General features: G+C 39.2%; 2 protein-coding genes across 8 annotated transcripts in view; one reads left to right on the top strand and one right to left on the bottom strand.

The window, feature by feature from the left end:
* Nucleotides 1-19242, bottom strand: part of LOC146475616 (ras-like protein 1) — a 230397-nt gene that overhangs the window by 62554 nt on the left and 148601 nt on the right. The gene's annotated exons all lie outside the window — the stretch shown is intronic.
* Nucleotides 1-19242, top strand: part of LOC146475618 (CUB and peptidase domain-containing protein 2-like) — a 47775-nt gene that overhangs the window by 2290 nt on the left and 26243 nt on the right. Inside the window, exons 2-3 of the mRNA XM_085116007.1 lie at nt 5351-5467; nt 17179-17250. Coding sequence (XP_084972133.1) covers nt 5407-5467; nt 17179-17250 — 133 coding nt within the window. The 5' untranslated portion in view covers nt 5351-5406. The remainder of the gene's footprint in view (nt 1-5350; nt 5468-17178; nt 17251-19242) is intronic.

Raw genomic sequence — 19242 nt, 5'->3', positions numbered from 1 at the left:
TCGAAGGGAGACTCGCGTATATTCGCACTCAGAGATAAGCTTATGCAAAGGTAGGCCGCAACTTCACATGTTGAAAGTGAAAGTAAAACGCATGGTATTGTGGGAGGGCCCTCTGATGGAAGGGTGGATTGGAATGATGGAAAACGACAAGTGGAGAACGGAATAAAGTACCAAAAAAATCGTAGCTTCGCCGCCATTTTTTTTTTAATCAGATTTGTTTCGATACGGACGTCACCGGAAACGGTAATTATCGCGGGAAAGGCGTATCTAAAAATAAAACAACTTGTGAAAACGCCGTTGCACAAATATAAGGAAGTTGTACGCTCCGGGTAATGGGCTCCTGCTCTCATCTAAACACACCTATCGACCAATGAGAGCGCGCGTACTATCTCAAATATTTTATAATGTACTGTATTGTGAAACTATGTCAGTGTTTTCTTTATCTTGGAGAGCGTTTTTCATGTCATACTTTCTTGTGAGGTTTATGCAAAGGTTTAGGCTACTAATTTGCATAATTGAGAAATGGTAGTATTTGGAACTCTTAAAACCATTGACATATTGGGAATATTATGATAGCCTTTCGTATTCAAATTAGAAACTGATACTAGAAAAGGAAAAATGTTTCTTTGCCAATAAACACGATTTCATTTAAGATTTCCGTCTTATTAATGATGCAAGATTTTTATCGCAGAAAGGACAGCCCCTTGCAATTGTAGTTTACTTGTATAACGTTCGGTACTAAAGAAAAGCAAGGTTTAAGGTGAATAATTTAGCTTGCTGCTGATTATTGGCATATCGTGAATATTAACTGACATTTTGTATCCAAATTTGAAACTGATATACAGAAAAGGGAAAAAATGTTTTCTTTTTCAACGAGCAACATGATTTCGTTTAAGATTCTCGTATCATTTATGGTGTAGAGTTTTTAATGGAAAAAGACTGAGCACTATAAAAGGAAAACAAGTTTGAAGGAGAATATAATTTGCGTAGCATGTGCTCGATGACATATAGGGAATATTGTTGGACATTTTTTGTCAAATTAAAAACGATGCTAATTATTTCTTTTCAGAGAGAATCATGCTTACGGTTTGAATACGCCGTTGATAAAATTGTGGGATAAAGTCAATTTTTAAATTAATAAATAGTTAAAACTATTTTGACGACTTGAGCAAAAAGCTAAGCCTTTGTGTAAGTATCTTCAACTGCAGGAAAAAGGAACTATAAAATTTCATAAGAGTATTAATTTTTAACACAAATTTAACGCGGCCATTGTCATCCTTTGTACCATACATGGAAAGTTTTAATATCTTCTTTCTAATTCACGACGTGCGGTCCTTTTTAATTACGAACGCATTAAGAATTTTAATATACAAGAGCTGAGTTATTGGGATCAAATGACCGAAATTTTGTCCAAACCACGACAAGTCCTGAGGCCATCTAGACCTAAAAAGCTAAATATTCATACCATTTGGCTAAACACGCTTATAGCAAAAACGCTCCTATAGCTTATGTAGGAGAGTCGAATTTTGAAGTCCTACCCCTCCCCCTAGATCAACTGGCTAGCTTCCTTCGTAATATTGCTTTTTTGATATTTCATAATGGCAAGAAACGTCTCTCAGAAATCGTTGTGTTTGACAATCTTTTAAGCTAAATGTCTCGGAGTCAGCGCTTTTATATTAAAATTAAATGCTAATACGTAATACGTTCGTAATGAAAAACGAGCCCTCATGGTGAATTGGAAAAAAAAGATATTCAAAACTTTCCATGCATGACGCACAAAAGAACGTCTTCTTTACATTTGTGATTAACAAGGATAAGTCTTGTTTAACTTTAAGAGCGGTTTTGACCGCGGCAGTCTCCTTAGTTTGAAGAAGAACATAGATTTTGATCACTTTTAGCTGAATAGAGTGAGGCTGGTCTGGAATTGGTTATAGTTGTCACGAGTAAAATGGAGTTGAAAGCCCTAGCGAAGTCCTACTCACATGTTCGACATATTCATATCGGTTGCTGAACCAATTTGGCTTCTTGTATGTTTGTAGCGGGTTAACATGATCATTTGGAGAATTTGGATGGTATGCTATCGACAGGATGGTTGTGTCTAAAATAGTTTAGGAAAAAAAATTTGATCTGAAATTAGGCAAGAGTTTTAAGAAGCGCGATACAACCGGTGGCAAGACGCAGTTGTAGTCATTATTATTTGTCAGTAAAAGACGCTTTACTGTCTCTGTGTCTTAACCATAAGCAAACTGTAAGGCTCTGTGTCAAATCAATTAGGGCGAATTATCGAAGCAACCAATTGCAGCAAGTGAAAGGAGTTACATGCAAAATGCAGGTGCAGCCTTAATTTGCAAGTAAAAGAAGCATTAGTGTTCCGGTGTCTTAACCATAAGCGAACTCACAGCTACGGGTTAAACACATTCTGTATTTTGGATTGCTCGAAGCTACACAAACGGCGTCCATTCTAGCAAAGGTACGTTTTGAAATCAGTTATTGACGGCCGAGTTTAAATAATGAATTAAGGGTTTCCAGTAACAAGAGAAATGTTAATGTATGTAGTACGGTAAAGGTCATTGCGGTTCAGTACAAAAAAACAAGAAGAAAAAAGGTTCAGCGAGAATAATTTTCCACTCAATTCGCTATTGACTTATTGAGAATATCATAACACGAGGTGTGAGGTGAGGTGTGATATCAAAGTATCTTATAAGAGTATGCTTAAAGGCAAGGAAAACAAAAAGGCCTAGGGAGAATGATTTGAATCTGCTCATTGACATGTTGGAAATATTATAATAGACATTTCGTATTCAAACTAGAAACTGATACTAGAAAAGGAAAAATGTTTTCTTTCTCAAAAAAACAGGATTTCGTTTAAGATTTCCGTTTTATTAATGATGCAAGATCTTTATCGCAAAAAACGACATCTACTTGTAAGTGTAGTTTACTTGTATAACCTTCTACAAAAAGAAAGCGAGGTTTAGGGTGAATAATTCAGCTTGCTGCTGATCATTGGCATATTGGGAATATTAACTGACATTTTGTATCCAAATTTGAAACTAACATTCAGAAAAGGGAAAAACTGTTTTCTTTACCAAACAGCAAAATGATTTCCTTTAAGATTCTTGTCTCGTTTATGGTTTAGAGATTTTAACGGAAAAAGATAGCACTATAAAAGGAAAACAAGTTTGAGAGAGAATATATTTGCCTAGCATCTGCTTGTTGACATATAGGGAATATTGTTGGACATTTTGTGTCCAATAAAAAACGATGCTAATTATTTCTTTTCAGAGAGCATCATGCTTACGGTTTAAAGACACCTTTAATAAAAATGTAAAAGAAAATCAACTGAACTATTTTGACGACCTGCATCAAAATCTAATTCTTCAACTGGAGGTAAAAGGCACTATAAAATTTAATAAGAGTATTACTTTTTATCACAAATTTAACGTGGCCATTGTTATCCTTTGCACCATATATGGAAAGTTTTAATATCTTCTTTTTAATTCGCCACGTGCGGTCCGCATTAAGAATTTTAATATAAAAGCGCTGAGTTATTGAGAGCAAATGAACGAAATGTTGTCCAAAACACGACAATTCCTGAAGCCATCTAGACCTAAAAAGCTAAATATCCATACACTTTGGCTAAACACACTTATAGCAAAATCACTCCTATAGCTTATGTAGGAGAGTCGAATTTTGAAGTCCTCCGCTCCTCCCCCCCCCCCCCCCCCCAGCTCAACTGGCTTCTTTCCTTCGTAATATTGCTTTTTTTTAATATTCCATAATGGCAAGAAACGTCTCTCAGAAATCGTCATGTTTAACAATCCTTTAAGCTTAAAATCTCCGAGTCAGCGCTTTTGTATTAAAATTATTTGCTAATACGTAATACGTTCGTAATGAAAAACGAGCCCTCATAATGAGTTAGAAAAAAAGATATTAAAATATTCCATGCATGACGCAAAAAATAGCAACGTCTTTCATAAATTTGTGATTAACAAGGATAAGTTTTGTTTAACTTTAAGGGCGGTTTTCACCGCGGCAGCCTCCTTAGTTTGAAGAAGAGCATAGAATCTGACCACATTTGGCTGAATAGGGTGAGGCTGGTCTGGAATTGCTTTTAGTGGTCACGAGTAAAATGAAGTTGAAGGCCCTAGCAAAGTCCTGCTGACATGTTTGACATATTCATATCGGTCGTTGAACCAATTTAGCTTCTTGTATGTTTGTAGCGGGTTACCATGATCATTTGGAGAATTTGGACGGTATGCAATCGACAAGAAGGTCGTGTCTGAAATAGGCTACTCCTTGGTGGCAAGATGCAGTTGTAGCCATTATTATTTGTCAGTTAAAAACGCCTGACTGTCTCTGTGTGTTAACCATAAGCAAACTGTAAGGCTCTATATGAAAGCAATTAGAGCGAATTAACGAAGAAACCAATTGGAGCAAGTGAAAAGAGTTACCTGTGAAATGCAGGTGCAGCCTAAATTTGCAAGTAAAAAAAGCATTAGTGTTTTGGTGTCTTAACCATAAGCGAACTGTTAGCATCGGGTTAAACACATTCTGTATTTTGGATTGTTCGAAGCTACACAAACGGTGTCTATTCTAGCAAAGGAACGTTTTGAAATCAGCTATTGACGGCCGAGTTTAAATAATGAATTGAGGATTTCTAGTAACAAACAAAATATCCCTGTATGTAGTACGGTAAAATACATGGCTGCTCAGTACCAGAAATACAAGAAAGAAAAAGGTTAAGCGAGGATAACTTCCCACACATTTAGTCATTGACTTATCATAACACGAAGTGTGATATTAAAATATCAGAGTACTTGATCAGAGTATGCTTAAAGGCAAGGAAAACAAAAAGGCCGGGGAAGAATGATTTGAATCTGCTCATTGACATATTGGAAATTTTATAATAGACATTTCGTATTAAAATTAGAAACTGATAATAGAAAAGGAAACAAAATGTTTTCTTTGCCAAAAAACACGATTTCATTTAATATTTCCGTCTAATTAATGATGCAAGATCTTTATCGCAGCAATGACAGCTACTTGTAATTGTAGTTTACTTATATAACCGTCTACAAAAAAGAACTATGGGGAAACTAAACATTTTTCAGAGAAAATAAATGCTCCAAATTGGATAAAAATGCCATACATTACCTTGTATTTTACTGTTTTTTAAGAATAACTGTTGCTTAATTATCTCTAAAAATTGCGTGGCTACATCCAATTTAATGTTTGGATTTCGAAAACCCCTGCTAGGATCTGCTTTCCCCACATAGTCATAAACCGCACAAAAATACTTTTTTTATTAGTAGGCACCGTTCTTAGGGCATTTGCCTGTTCTTCTTTGCAGGTTTTCCATTCTTTGCCAAGTAATACCAATGTTGTGATAATCAGTGTTTATCAAGGATGGACGAATGGTTTCTTAAAGCCCTTATTTTACACATTTCCTTACTGTGGATAAGAGGAGGTAGGTGTCAAACCGATTTTTCTCATGGGATAAAATTGAAGCATACATGATATTACCATTAAATTATTGTAAATGAATTAGTAAACACAGAGAATACGCAGATTTGTTGAACTACTGCGGATAGTACAAAAAAATAAAACCCAGGGAGAGAAGGATGGGTAAAGCTAGCAAAGATAGACCGCAGCTGACTTTTGAGCAAAACTGTCACACTAAATAGCCGCAAGATAAAAACCACACAAGGGGGGTTGTGTCCCTTTAATAATTGTTTTGACAAAGCCAATCCGATAAATTAAAAGACTGGCTAAGTCCTCAATGGCAAACGACTTTGTGTCATAAGATGTCAAGTAGTATGATGTGATGTAATATGATTATTGATAAGACATTATATCGATGACAAATGGTTGATCACATTGCTGTGTCTGGGAAGATTTGGTGTTATGCTTTTATTGCACTCCTTTGATGATAATCTTATAATCCAACAAGTACGAGGATTGTAGTTGTTTTGTTAAAAACAACAAGGAAATATATAAGGGTTATTGACCAAACGTGAAGTCAAGTTTTTGCAAAATTTATTATCGGTGGATTGAATTATCATGTAGTCATGAAAAACTGGGAATCATAGATTTTCTTCAGGGTCTAGTTTTACAAAGGCAAAACCCCCTCTAGACTGGTCTTTTTTCCGTCTCCCTCAAAATATTTTAAGTTCGAAAGCTATGACAATGAGACTTGAGAAGCCATGGTACAAGTAGTGAGGGAGGGACCACGGTTTCCTCTTTTTCGCGGTGGTTTCTTATAAATACGCGGTGGCATACATTAACGACGATGACGTCACCACCTATTGTCTTGCTCACTCATTATAGGATGACGTCATGTTTTATTTTAGCCTTACCAACAGGTTATGAACTGGTTTGACAGGTTTATCAATGATGTTATGCTCTATTTTTAACTTATGGCAGTCATGGGCGGTATCACCGGTTTGACAGGTTTTTGAAGTTATTTTTGGATACATGATGTCATATAGTACGTACATAAATACTTTATTGTATAGCTCGTCTTTGGAGGCCCTTCCGCCATACGTGAAAATAATAATAAACTATTTACATTTGGATGGTAACATAGAGAGAAAGAAAAAAAATACGATAATGAAAAAACTATGAATTGAAAAGATTCTTAAAAAAGTCTCTTTTTCAAAACGCTAAGACTTGCCGTGTCTCTGAAATGCTTCGATAAATTATTGTAGACTTTTGCTCCACGGAAGGCGAAAGCCCTTTGGCCACTCACTAGCTCCAGGATCTACAATTTCTAAGCTAAAGAATCTGCATTCGGAAGTCTTTTTAAAAAAAAAACAAAACACAAATACGCGCGACACCCACGCGTGCGTCTGAGTAAAATAAAGACACATAACGACGAATGGCCCGTTTGTCTCCTTTTGGCCGTTTTGGCGTGGTTTTGGTCTTTCAGGCCTGGTTATGGCCTTTCTGGCCTGTGTTTGGCCTTTTCTGACACGCTATATAACCTGACTTTTCCCGAAAACTCGGAAATAATGAAAAGTATTTGTCGTGTGTTTCTCGCCTAAATTAATTAAGCACCTTTCCCGCCTAATGACTAAAAAAGATTCATTTCAGGTTGAGCTTTGTTGAGGATTAAAGAGTTAATACAGTTTTTTGTTGGCTTTGTTTATTACAGCGCTCGGACTAAGAATGTTCCGGTTCATAAATTCCTTGCTCCTAAATTGTGCGTGTTAAAACACACACACACACAGATTTCACAATGTGTATACAGCTATTTCAATTAACGTTGTCGGTTCAAAGCATGAAGCTAAAAGACAAGACCGAAAGTTTACGTGGGATTTTTATGAATAAATTCATCAAAATCAGTCATGCCTGGAGAAAACAATAGGTTGTAATTAGCAGTACAATGACCTGCACGTGCAGGGATGATTTTGATGAAATTATTCATAAAAAATAATCCCACAAAACATTGCGGTCTTGTATTTTAGCTTGACTTTAATCCGACAACGTTTATTGAAATAGCTGTATCTTAATAGAGTCGATTATGTTTGATGTTAATGACTGTCCACCTTTACTTACTTTAACAAGGGTCAATGCGCTTTTGGTTTCAGATCAGAGATATAAGCTCTTGTGCAACCTCTCTTCACGGTCCGTTAGCCACTAATCATGCAGAAGCAGTGACTTAAACCAAAAGCTAAATTTGCATAAAAACTCTACGGAAAAAGCCAATTAACTTATCATAAACAATAGACAGCTTAAGTTGGTAGAAATAATAATAATTTACAATAATTAATTTATCGAAGCATTTCAGAGACACGGCAAGTCTTAGCGTTTTGAAAAAGAGACTTTTTTAAGAATCTTTTCAATTCATAGTTTTTTCGTTATCGTATTTTTTTTCTTTCTCTCTATGTTACCATCCAAATGTAAATAGTTTTAATTATTTTTATTTTCACGTATGGCGGAAGGGCCTCCAAAGACGAGCTATACAATAAAGTATTTATGTACGTACTATATGACATCATGTATCAAAAAATAACTTCAAAAACCTGTCAAACCGGTGATACCGCCCATGACTGCCATAAGTTAAAAATAGAGCATAACATCATTGATAAACCTGTCAAACCAGTTCATAACCTGTTGGTAAGGCTAAAATAAAACATGACGTCGTCCTATAATGAGTTAGCAAGACAATAGGTGGTGACGTCATCGTTGTTAATGTATGCCACCGCGTATTAATGAGAAACCACCGCGAAAAAGAGGAAACCGTGGTCCCTCCCTCACTACTGGTACGTCCAAAGGTGATTCCTTTCACGTCCATAACGAGCAGAGATGACGTTGAAATGACAACCTGATTCTCAAATGGAGGCCATATTGGATCTGCCTTGTTGGATTTTTGGATTTCCCCAATACTTCAGGAAAGCGTCGAAATTGAACGAAAAATAATCAGAACACGGTCTGTCAAGCTTGGTTGCCATGGCAATATTAAAGTCAATGAACAGTAACGGACGATATCAAAATTGTTACCAGATAAATTTCCGAAAAAGTCCTGAATATCCTGGCCGTTTGCTCAAATATTAAGAAAAATGAAGCTATTCAGGTTCCAAGTCACCGCAAGCAGATTCCAAACATCCCCTCCACTAGTCTAGATACGGTTAAAGGAAGTAAACAATTATGAAGGTCGCAAAATTTTGATTTCCGGAAGCGCGGGAAAATTTTTTTCATTACAACCCTTAAAACTCGTCATTTTTATCCGATCGCGCGGTGGCGTAAGAACTAAACATTTTTGAAAAAAATTCGGCCTTCAATCAATAATTCTTAAATGAAACAATACATTTCGAAAACATTTGCAAACTGATTATTTATAAATAGAGATGGTAAATTAGGAAACTACGCAAAACTTTGTGTTCCAAAGACTTTAAGTATTAAACAGAACTTGTCAAAGCCGCTAAATTAACATAAAATAGCAAGTGACATTAAGAAAATCTGGAAAGGCCTTCGGGAATTTTCGAGAACGTTTTTAGGGCCTGTGAAAAAATTTCAGAAAAGTCCGTGAGTGGCGTCGACGTTAAGATCTAAAATTACCTACGGTGTATTGTCATCTGAAAACTCGGAACGTAATAGGATTACGTAATCTTTTCGAAAATAGCTTTGTGGAACACTATGAGAAAAGACTGTGTGTGGATTTCAGCGCACTAAACAAGCAAACACGACCTGAACGTCACCCGATACCACGCATACAGCAAACCCTGGATAACCTCGGTGGCAACTCATGGTCTTTTGTTCTTGACCGGGGTAGGGCCTACCATCAAGGGTTCATGAGTCAGAACAGCCAGCCTCTGACAGCTTTTATCACTCCTTGGGGCCTTGACGAATGGATTTGGATACCATTTGGCCTATCTCGAGCGCCGGGAGCATTGCAACGTTTTATGGAGAACTGTCTTGGTGACTTGAGAGACACTGTCTGTGTACCCTACCTGGATGATATTATTATATTCAGGGCCACATTTGAGGAACACATTGAAAATACACGCAAGGCTTTTCGACGACTGAGAGAGCATGGAGTAAAACTGAAACCTCGAAAATGCAACTTGAACTATTACCGAGATATGTTAATACCTTTTCAAGAATTGCCAAGCCTATTTTTGATCTGGTGAAGACACCTGGTCAATCCCCGCCGAAAACTCAGCAAAGCAAATACAAGGGGGATCGAAGAAACAGGGGCCAACTACCTGCGAAATATCCAGTGGAATGGACTGACATCCATCAGTCTCTTTTGGAGATACTGATTGACTCAATCACAAGTGTTCCGGTGATGGCGTACCCAGATTTCCAGGAACCCTTTGTCTTACACACTGATGCCTCATAGGATGGGTTAGGTGCCGTGTTGTATCAGTATCAGGATGACATTCCCGGTGTTGCCGCATATGGGTCTCGCAGCTTGACCCCAGCCGAGAAGAATTACCACCTCCACTCCGGGAAGTTGGAATTTCTGGCACTCAAGTGGGCCATCTGTGACCAGTTTAGAGACTATCTCTATTATGCCCCCAGTTTTGAAGTGTACACTGATAACAACCTACTCACTTATGCCCTGTTCTCTGCCAAACTGAATGCCACTGCTCTGCGTTGGATTCGAGAGTTAGCTGATTTCAATTTCACCATTCACTATCGTCCAGGAAAAGCCAACATTGATGCTGACACTGTCTCGAATCCATTCTGATCACACTGCTTACATGGAAATGTGCACGGAGATGGTACCAAAGGATGTCCTTCAGGCTGTTGCTTGTTCCGCAAAATCCCAAGACCAAGGACAAGTGAATTAGGTTTCGGCCCTTACAGGAGACATCATTGCCCTACCGACTGACACATTTGGAACCGATGAATCTCCTATACCCAAAATCGACATCAAACATGCACAACTACTGACCAGGTTGTTCGCCGAGTGAGAGATCTACTGCAGCGTGGCCAACGACTAACAACAGGAGAGTGAAAACGGGAGCTAAGCGAGACGCAACTTCTCCTACATGAATGGGATAACCTTTCGCTCGACAAGGATGGTATACTTAGACGGCGTAAAGAATTTAAAACTCAGATCATTGTACCCAAACAGCTTCGCTCACTGGTCCTCAAGGAACTCCATGAAAATATGGGTCATCTTAGGGTAGACCGCACATCAGACCTTGGCCACACATGCAGAGAGATATTGAACACCACATTGGAAAAGCCTATCAATGCATTAAGCAGAAGTCTCCCTCACTAAAGACGAGAGCTCCATTAAAACCCATTATGACCACCTCACCTTTTGAACTTATCGCCATTGACTTTCTTCATCTTGAGAAAAGTAGTGGTGGGTATGAGTACATCCTCGTCATCATGGATCATTTCACACGCTATGCTCAGGTTTATGTCACAAGAAACAAGTCCGCTAAGACAGTTGCCCAAAAACTTGACAACGATTTTAATCTCCGGTTTGGTTTTCCCTTAAGAATTCATCATGATCAAGGGGGAGAATTTGAAAACCGCCTCCATCGGGAGCTAGAGAATCTGTGTGGTGTGGAACATTCTCGAACCACCCCTTACCTTCCCCAAGGCAACGGGTAAGTTGAGCGATTTAACCGAACACTTCTAGGAATGCTCCGTACCCTGCCTGAGACCCAGAAATCACGTTGGGCTGAACACTTGAACCATGTGGTACACGCTTATAACTCTACGAGGCATGAATCAACTGGCTACTCATCGTTCTTCCTTCTTTTCGGTCGCCACCCTCGTCTGCCTATAGACCTAATGTTTGGAATTGATAGTCAAACCAACCTCGAGAATCACTCAGAATATGTAGCAAAGTGGCGCAAAGCAATGACAGAGGCATACGAACTAGCAGACAAGAAGTCCAGTGAACTAAGCACAAGAGAAGGATGAGTGTCGCAAGGTTCAGCAGATACCTGCACCACCAGTCAATGACTTATTAGATAGAACCAGTCGTGATGATGAGTATACAATAACTTCCAAGAACCCCCACTATGCGCATGCCTGTGAGGAGGTAGTTACAGAGGAGTTCCCCAAACCTTCAGTTTAAGAGAAATGGCCTATACCTACACAGTTAGAGGATGACTGAAGTTCTCAAGGGGAAGCAAACAACTATAACACTGTTTTGGAAGACAGGGAAGGAAACAGACTTGAGAGCGGAGGTGAGCTGGATACTCCGATCCAGAATGACAACAGTCGACCAGGTTCTACTGAACCAGAACCTAGGCCTCAGCGACAGAGACACCCACCAACTCTTCTGACGTACAACTTACTTGGCAACCCCACATATGAGACTCGAGCTGCTACACACTTTATATCTGCCAACAGTGTCCTGGGAAGACAGCTACCCCAGTGCTGTACTGCTCACCTTACTTGGTGTACGGGGTTACCAGCTACGCCGCAGTTCCAGCTACCTACATATCCATACTTGTCTCCTCATCCAGTGATCTTTGGCTACCCCGGAATGTACTTGCAGTACCCACCAATGCCCCCACGTGTCCCAGCCAGTTAACCAGTACCCTGTGCACCAATCTGTTGTGTATCAGCCAAGGAATGACCTGATGCAAGTGCCTGTAACCATGACTCCTGGATATGTGCCAGTACCCAGCTGTGTGTCCTGAACGAACCCTTTGCAAATCAATTAATGTTGTTAAGTGAAAAAAAAAAACAAAAACAAACAAACAAACACATTTCGGCTTGGTTCCTCGTGTTAGAATGAACACTTTCAAGTGATACAGGATGTATTCTGTGAACAGGAGATGTTACCTTAAAACTCAGTTGCTGCAGCCTTTTATAAGAGAGTCATAAGTCATGATCCTGCCAGATGGTCTTGTCGTGAAAAAGATATTTGTAACTCTTGGTAACATTTCCCTTATGAGTGTAAAACCTCTCAGTGTGTGCTATTACACATATACAGCTCATGTGCAAGTGTCAGGGACGACACTTTTCTTTTGAGGGGATGTATATTAGGTTGTAAACATTGATAAAAATAACCGGAAGTTGAAAAGCAGCCTAAGGCGGGAAGTTGGACACGAGGGGAAAATCAATGTATTAGTTTTGTTAGAACAGAAAATACAGCGCTGTTTAAAGTGCTCTGCGTTTGATTGTGGTCTTATGGGGCGCAGGTAACATATTCATGATTATGATGTTAGGAATGAGAACAAACTAGTTATTGATAGGGTTAAATTGGAATCGACTAAAAGAGCGTTTTTGTTTTATAAAGGGGCGGATATTTTTAATAATTGTATGTGAACTCTACTTTTAGTCCTTTTATCTCTATTCATATGGATTATTTGTCGTTTCTCGATTTCCTTTACTGTATAGCTTTTTAGATCTAGTTTTTTTTGTTTGTTTGTTTTTTAACGCAGGACCCATGTTGATAGCAGTTTTTATAACTGAAGTGGTCATCTTGCATAAATATGTTTTTATTATTATTATTATTATTATTATTATTATTATTATTATTATTATTATTATTATCATTATTAACACGAAGACCACAATTCATTATCTTCTTACTACTGCATTGGCTAGTAGGTAACCATATTTCTTTTTCTTCTCTTGGTATACATTGTTAAAATGTATATTTTTAATTTAATGTAATTCCCCAAGCCTTCATGTCTATGGAACTTTTAATTCGAGCAACGTAGTGAGTCGGTACTGGTTTAAACTTGGTGGAGAAGGAAGGTTCCAAAAGCTGGTTTCTTAATGTACTCGGTTGCGGTGATGAGAGTTTTATTGTACTTTTTTACTCTCCAAAGATTGATTCTGCTAGCCAAGTACATGCATTTGTTTCGTGAAACTTTGGTAAAATCTTTGATAACATCATGTCAATTGAGGATACCAATTTAAGGAGTCTTGCTTAAATACTTTACCCCTTTAAAATATTTAAGCCAACAATCTTAAACTTTGGGATTGTTTCAGAAATTTGTAAAAAAAAAATATAATGTGGTCGTTAGTGTTCGTAGGCTTGCATAGATGTTACCGTGGCAACCATTTTTTACAGGCATTTTTTTTTAGAAAATAGAAAAACCTTTTTTTAAAAGAAGAAACAATACTTTTCTACTCGTATTTTTAAATATGTTTTGCTCATAACGTTGTTTGTGTATTGATTTTGATACTTTTCGTTCAATTTCGCGGCTTTCCTGAAGGTTTTTTGAAAATCCAGAAATCATCATCAGCGCCCAGTATTTTTCACGCCCGTATCGACAAAGCAACCGCGGCTTCCGAACACAAGCTACTGTAGCTCAGACAGTACTTATCGGGCGAAGGGTTAAGGGTTATGGAGAATTAAGATCATTCAACGTCTGCTTATGAAGCTGCTACGAGCAGATTAGAAAGTATGGAGGAAGAAGACGACAGACCGCATTCTACTTGGAAGCTAAACCGTGCTGGTAACGGTAAAGATATAGATAAGTTCGCTGTTATCCTAGATATCGCAGTTATCAACCTGTAAGAGGCTGACCGACATTAGGAGTTGGGAAATAGATCGCTCTATGATAAGCTACAGAGGAAGATGATAGAGTAAATGCTGGCACAGTACCATCGATGCGTTATTGAACACAAGAAACAGCAGCTTGTTGAAAGATTACGACAATGCGTTATACAAGAATCGGAATTCCAGATAGTACTAGCTGAGACGCTTCGAATGATATGGGGCAATTCCAGTTCTCCGAAGAGAAATCTGGCCTAGTAAGAGCCGCCGCACATTGAGATTGTCTGGAAATAACCACCCCATTTAGTGCGACGAGTTTTATGTTATAACCGTTGAAAAGAGGTGGCTGAAAGTGGCGCAACGACGTTTTTGCTACAGATGCTTAGGAGAGACCCACCACGGAATATAGTTCCCACAGTCCCGATTTTGTGGTTTGAACGGACGCACAACAGGCGCGCTACATTGTAAAGCAAAGTGGAGGCCGGAGATTGCAAGAAACGGCAATAGGAGTGACAGCTACAATCGTCAGCCCTAACAAGTCCATCAAGATGAAACAAAAGAAGCTCCAGTTAGAGATACCACGGAGGGGAGTCCACACGGGTGTTACCGGAGAGATCGCACATAACAGCAATGCACATAAAAAAAATAGAAGCGAATATGTTGCACTGAGGAACGTAACACTAGTATTAATAATGGCACAAGACAACGCTAGTAGTAAGACATACATCAACAGTGATGTAGCAGCTGAATTAGGACTTCAAGGGGAGGACCGTAGAGTAACCGTTAACGTTCTAAGTGGTCACACCGACAGCTTCGAGACAAAAATCTTCGAACTAAAACTTCAAAGCGCAGATGGAAAGATAAATGTAAATAAAGCAGCTTTCATCGCATAACGCGTTACAGGGAACATTGGAATAATCAACAGGGCTAAATACGCGAAGAAGTTGGAGCATCTAAAAGGTATTACTTTACCTTGGACCACGCCCAATCGTCGGCATTTTCATCGATATCAATCAGTGAGGGATGTTAGAGGAAAGCCAGGAAAAAACAGCTCCATGGTTAACGGCCCTCGGATGGACATGTATCGGCGATGCAAATAGTACTGATCAGGGAGGCTATCGAACACGTTTCGGTCACACTTATTTTATACGCGTGGATGATAAGAGTAGCAAATAGATGGTAAACTCCAAAGTTTCTTGGAGATAGAACTACTGAGTCATAGCATTGAGACTCCAACAAGAAATTTGCGCTCGCGATCAATCGAATATGAGAGTGGTCGGCACGAAGTCGTAATCCCTTGGAAAGGCGACCGGTTAGTGTCAGGTGCCAGGAGACGCTTGAGCGGTGCAGAGAAATGCATTCCTAAGGAGCCAGAAGAAAGGTCTGGTAATGAAGATCCCAAAAACAGAGAAAAAAGCAATTGGCTCCTGCTACATACCATTCTTTCCTGTTATAAGGCCGGAAAAAGCAACGACGGAGACGTGCGCTGTTTCTGACGCGTCAGCCAAGTGCGAAGGGATCTCTTTGAGCGATGTCATACACCAGGGACCTAAGTTGCAACGGGAGCTGTTCAACGTTTTGCTGCGGTTCCACAAGCAAGCAATAGCGTTAGTGTGTGACATATAGCAGAAATGTATCTCCACAGAAGTCTTATATCAGAACATAGCCAAAAATAATGGACTTTTATGGTGAGCGCTCGACCAAACCAAGGTACCAGATGAATATGAATTGATTTTAGTGGTATTCGCAATGAATTGGTCGCCGTTTCAGTCGCAGTTCGTAGTCGTTCGACGAAGTATAAATAAAATGTTCCACTGGCTGCGGTGAAACTACTAGAGTGAGCATACATGGACGATAGCATGGATTCAGTTCCATAAGACAAGACAGCGATAGACTAGTACAGAAAACTTCCAACGCTGTAGGAGATGGCTGGCATACACGCACGCAAATGGCTGTCCAATTCAGAAGAATTGTTGAAGGAGATACCAGCGGAGGATAGAGCATGAAAGGTGGATCTACATGATGAAGAGCTGCCCTGTGTGAAGACGCTCAGAATACTATGGGTGGAGAAGTAAAACATGTATAGAGTTTATCCACCTGGAAATGTGTACAGATGTTAGACCTAATAAAGTGCAATTTGCTGAGAAGAAAAACCACATTTTGCGGCCCTTTGGGACTTCTGACGCCATACATTATTCGTGCAGAGGTTCTGCTCCATGAAATCTGGTCCACAGGCATCGACTAATGAGGAGTCGCTACAGATGGAATAGGAACAGAAGATTAGGCGGTGGTTCAATGAATAAGAGCATTTAGAGAACATAAAGATCGCGATGTCTTCAGCCGGTAGACAGGGATATGTGAAGTTCGGGAGCCTGTACGCATTTGTAGATGCCTCATCGAATATGCGTATGGAACTGTAGCGTACTGAAAGATATGAGCACAGTGATGGAACTGTTTTGGCTCACCTAGTGGCTTCTAGGTGAGTTGCACCCCTTGCAGCCACAAGAATCCCTCGTTTAGAGCTGATGGGCGAAATTCTTGGATTGAGACTCAGTGTATCGATATCGAAAGCATTGAACATTGCAACTCGGGAAATCACGTTTTAGTCGGATAGCATGAACGTGTTATGGTAGATTTATCGCCGGAAAAGGACACTTAAGCCGTTTCTTGTAAACAGAATTGAAGGAATACAGCAGTTCTCAACAGTGGAGGCATTCTTTTAACTGAAGAGAACTCAGCTGATCGTCTAACAAGAGGCTTATCAGTAGAGGAGTTAGCTAGTGAGGACACGTGATGGAAAGGACTTTGTATTTGGAAAGTAAAAAAATCTGAATGGGAAGTAGATCATATCATGAAACAGTAACGAAAGAGGTCAGGAAACAAGCACGCCTACAAGCTGACTACAGCATTAAAGGGACAACGATATTATCTATAAAAAACAATGCTACGTAGCGGCTTGAAACGAAAAAGGGCGAGGATTTTTCTTCTGTTTAATCTTTCACCCGCAGTTCAAATATATGTTTTATGTATTTATATTAATATATTTCTACAAAAATGTAGGTCACTCCCTCGGGTCACAAATATTTGGAAGTCTTCAACAGATTCTCAGAAAGTTGCCGTTAATCCGCAATTAAATACAGGCGGTGTTTTGCAGGTATCATGGATACGTTTGGAAGTAAATCACCTTGAAAAACTGATTTACAAGATGTCTCAGTTTATTGTGTTTCTTAATTGATTCTTAACAGCTACTTTGACTCCGTGGACGAACCCACCAACCACCAACAGATCAGCGTCCCCGACACCAAGTCAAGCAACAGGTAATACATGACTTGTATTTTTTGAAGTATAGATTACTACATTTAGGTTTTCAATATGTAACGTTACATTTGTCGACGACTTTCACATACAAACTGCGTGACAATGAGTAATTGAAGATTTAAGGGAGCCAGCCATTACAGTTCAATTTAAAAAAATGTGCCATTTTGATGAGAAACAGCTTCTCCATTAATGTAGTTTAAAACACACTTCTTAGGAAGAAACATTACATTGCTTCCTTGGACAAACCAACAGACAACACAAAGAACGCGATTTACTATTTTCTTACTACTAAATTGACTAGTAGGTGACTGTTTTTTTTTTGTTTCCTCCCCGAGATGAGGCGGCGTTGCCCGTGCGCGGCCGACCATGTCTGTGACGTAAATTCAAAATTAAAGTTATGCGGCTCAACTGGTCACCTTAAATGACATCAGACGGCAATCCCATGCTAAATTAGACCGAGAGAGGGACCAAAACTCTGAAGATTGAAAGTATAATTTCGGGTGATTACTGAGATAGTTTCTTCTAGCCCGACAGGTGTTGAAACGCCTATGAAGACTATGGGTTCTACCCTCTCCGGGTGTCTGATTTGTGGTACAGAGAAAATTCAGTAATCGTCGAAAGACAACTAGTTTAAAAGGCAAAGTTAAAGATGTCGCTAAAAGGGTAGCCAATCTTTTGGATTTCTAGCTCAATAGCGTCGACGTCGAACGATTCTTGTGCAGCGTACGATCGATCGCTGTCACAAAAACATCAAACTTCTTGAAAAATGCCCAGAGGAGGTGAGAGTTGTGAAAAATAAAATCAAGAATAGTTTCTATTCGGTAAACCTGCCTATACGTGGCGTGAGGTGTGATTTTTATATTTCACCGCGCAATGTTGTGCCAACCAAGACCGCTTGTCATTTAACAAATGCGAGACCAAAGATGCCCGTTTGAGTTTAAATTTTTCAACTAATTATAAAGAACAGGAGCAACATGTAAAAATGGAACGGACATTCCTCTGCGACTCACGCTGTGTCCATTGTTTTGATAAAAGCGTTTACATTTTGGTTTTACAAGCATGTCTTTAAGCGTTTTTTGCTTTGCTATAAGAGATTTTCTTATTATTCTGAGCTATTTCGATTAGCTTCTCTATCCCATTGTGTACGCAAGTTATGTGGCATTTGCTAATTGGTTTATTGGCACGGATTCATCGGCGATGACCCCTACAGATTTCAAAAATTTGAGTTCATCCTATATCAGCGACATTAAGGGCGAAATAACGACAGCTATGGATTGAAAGTTCGACCGTTTTACGGAATCAAAAACGATTGGCGCAGCTTGGAAAATTAGAGACGTTCCCGTTCCAGTCGGTTGAATATTACACGAATACATCTTGCATGTTAACCAACATTCTTCAACGATTCCCATTGCACATCTTTGAGATCTTCAATCTTATTTAAACTGTTCAATAACACGGTCGTATACTATCCACCTCATCCACCATATTGAAATTAAATATCTCAAAGCTAATTTATGTTGCCTGCCCGATTCAGGTATGTCTACTCATTTCTCATAAGTCGAAATTAACAACGCCAAGGTCACGCGTCCAGCTGTCTCTTCGTGGATGACGGTGGGTTCATCTCGTGAACAGTGGCTGGTAATCGTGCCTAACTTCACAAACGTTTCCAGATCTTCAAAACATTATCTCACAGTGAGCGTTCTCCTTTGAAAAAAATTAGAACCACTGGAAAATATAGAAAAAAAAACGTGCTGGTCATTGAGAGGCCCTCGATGAGTTTTGGACACACGTAGACAAAATAACTAGCCAAAGTTTGCGTGGTCGCCCCTGATTGCTCCTAATACTGAGGATTATAAAACATTTGTTTGTATTTTTCAACAACTGCAATATTCAAATTGTGTATCGATCTGCAATTAAATACCAGGCGGTTTTCTGACAGGAATAATGGATCAGTTTGGAAGTTTCTTTTCTCTCGACCCCAGAACCGGAGT

The sequence above is a fragment of the Pavona decussata genome, unplaced genomic scaffold (genome assembly GCF_977016875.1).
Source record: "Pavona decussata unplaced genomic scaffold, jaPavDecu1.1 SCAFFOLD_84, whole genome shotgun sequence".
Lineage (NCBI taxonomy): Eukaryota > Metazoa > Cnidaria > Anthozoa > Scleractinia > Agariciidae > Pavona > Pavona decussata.
Note: the sequence above shows the minus strand (reverse complement) of the source record. Positions and strands in the feature narration are given on the sequence as shown.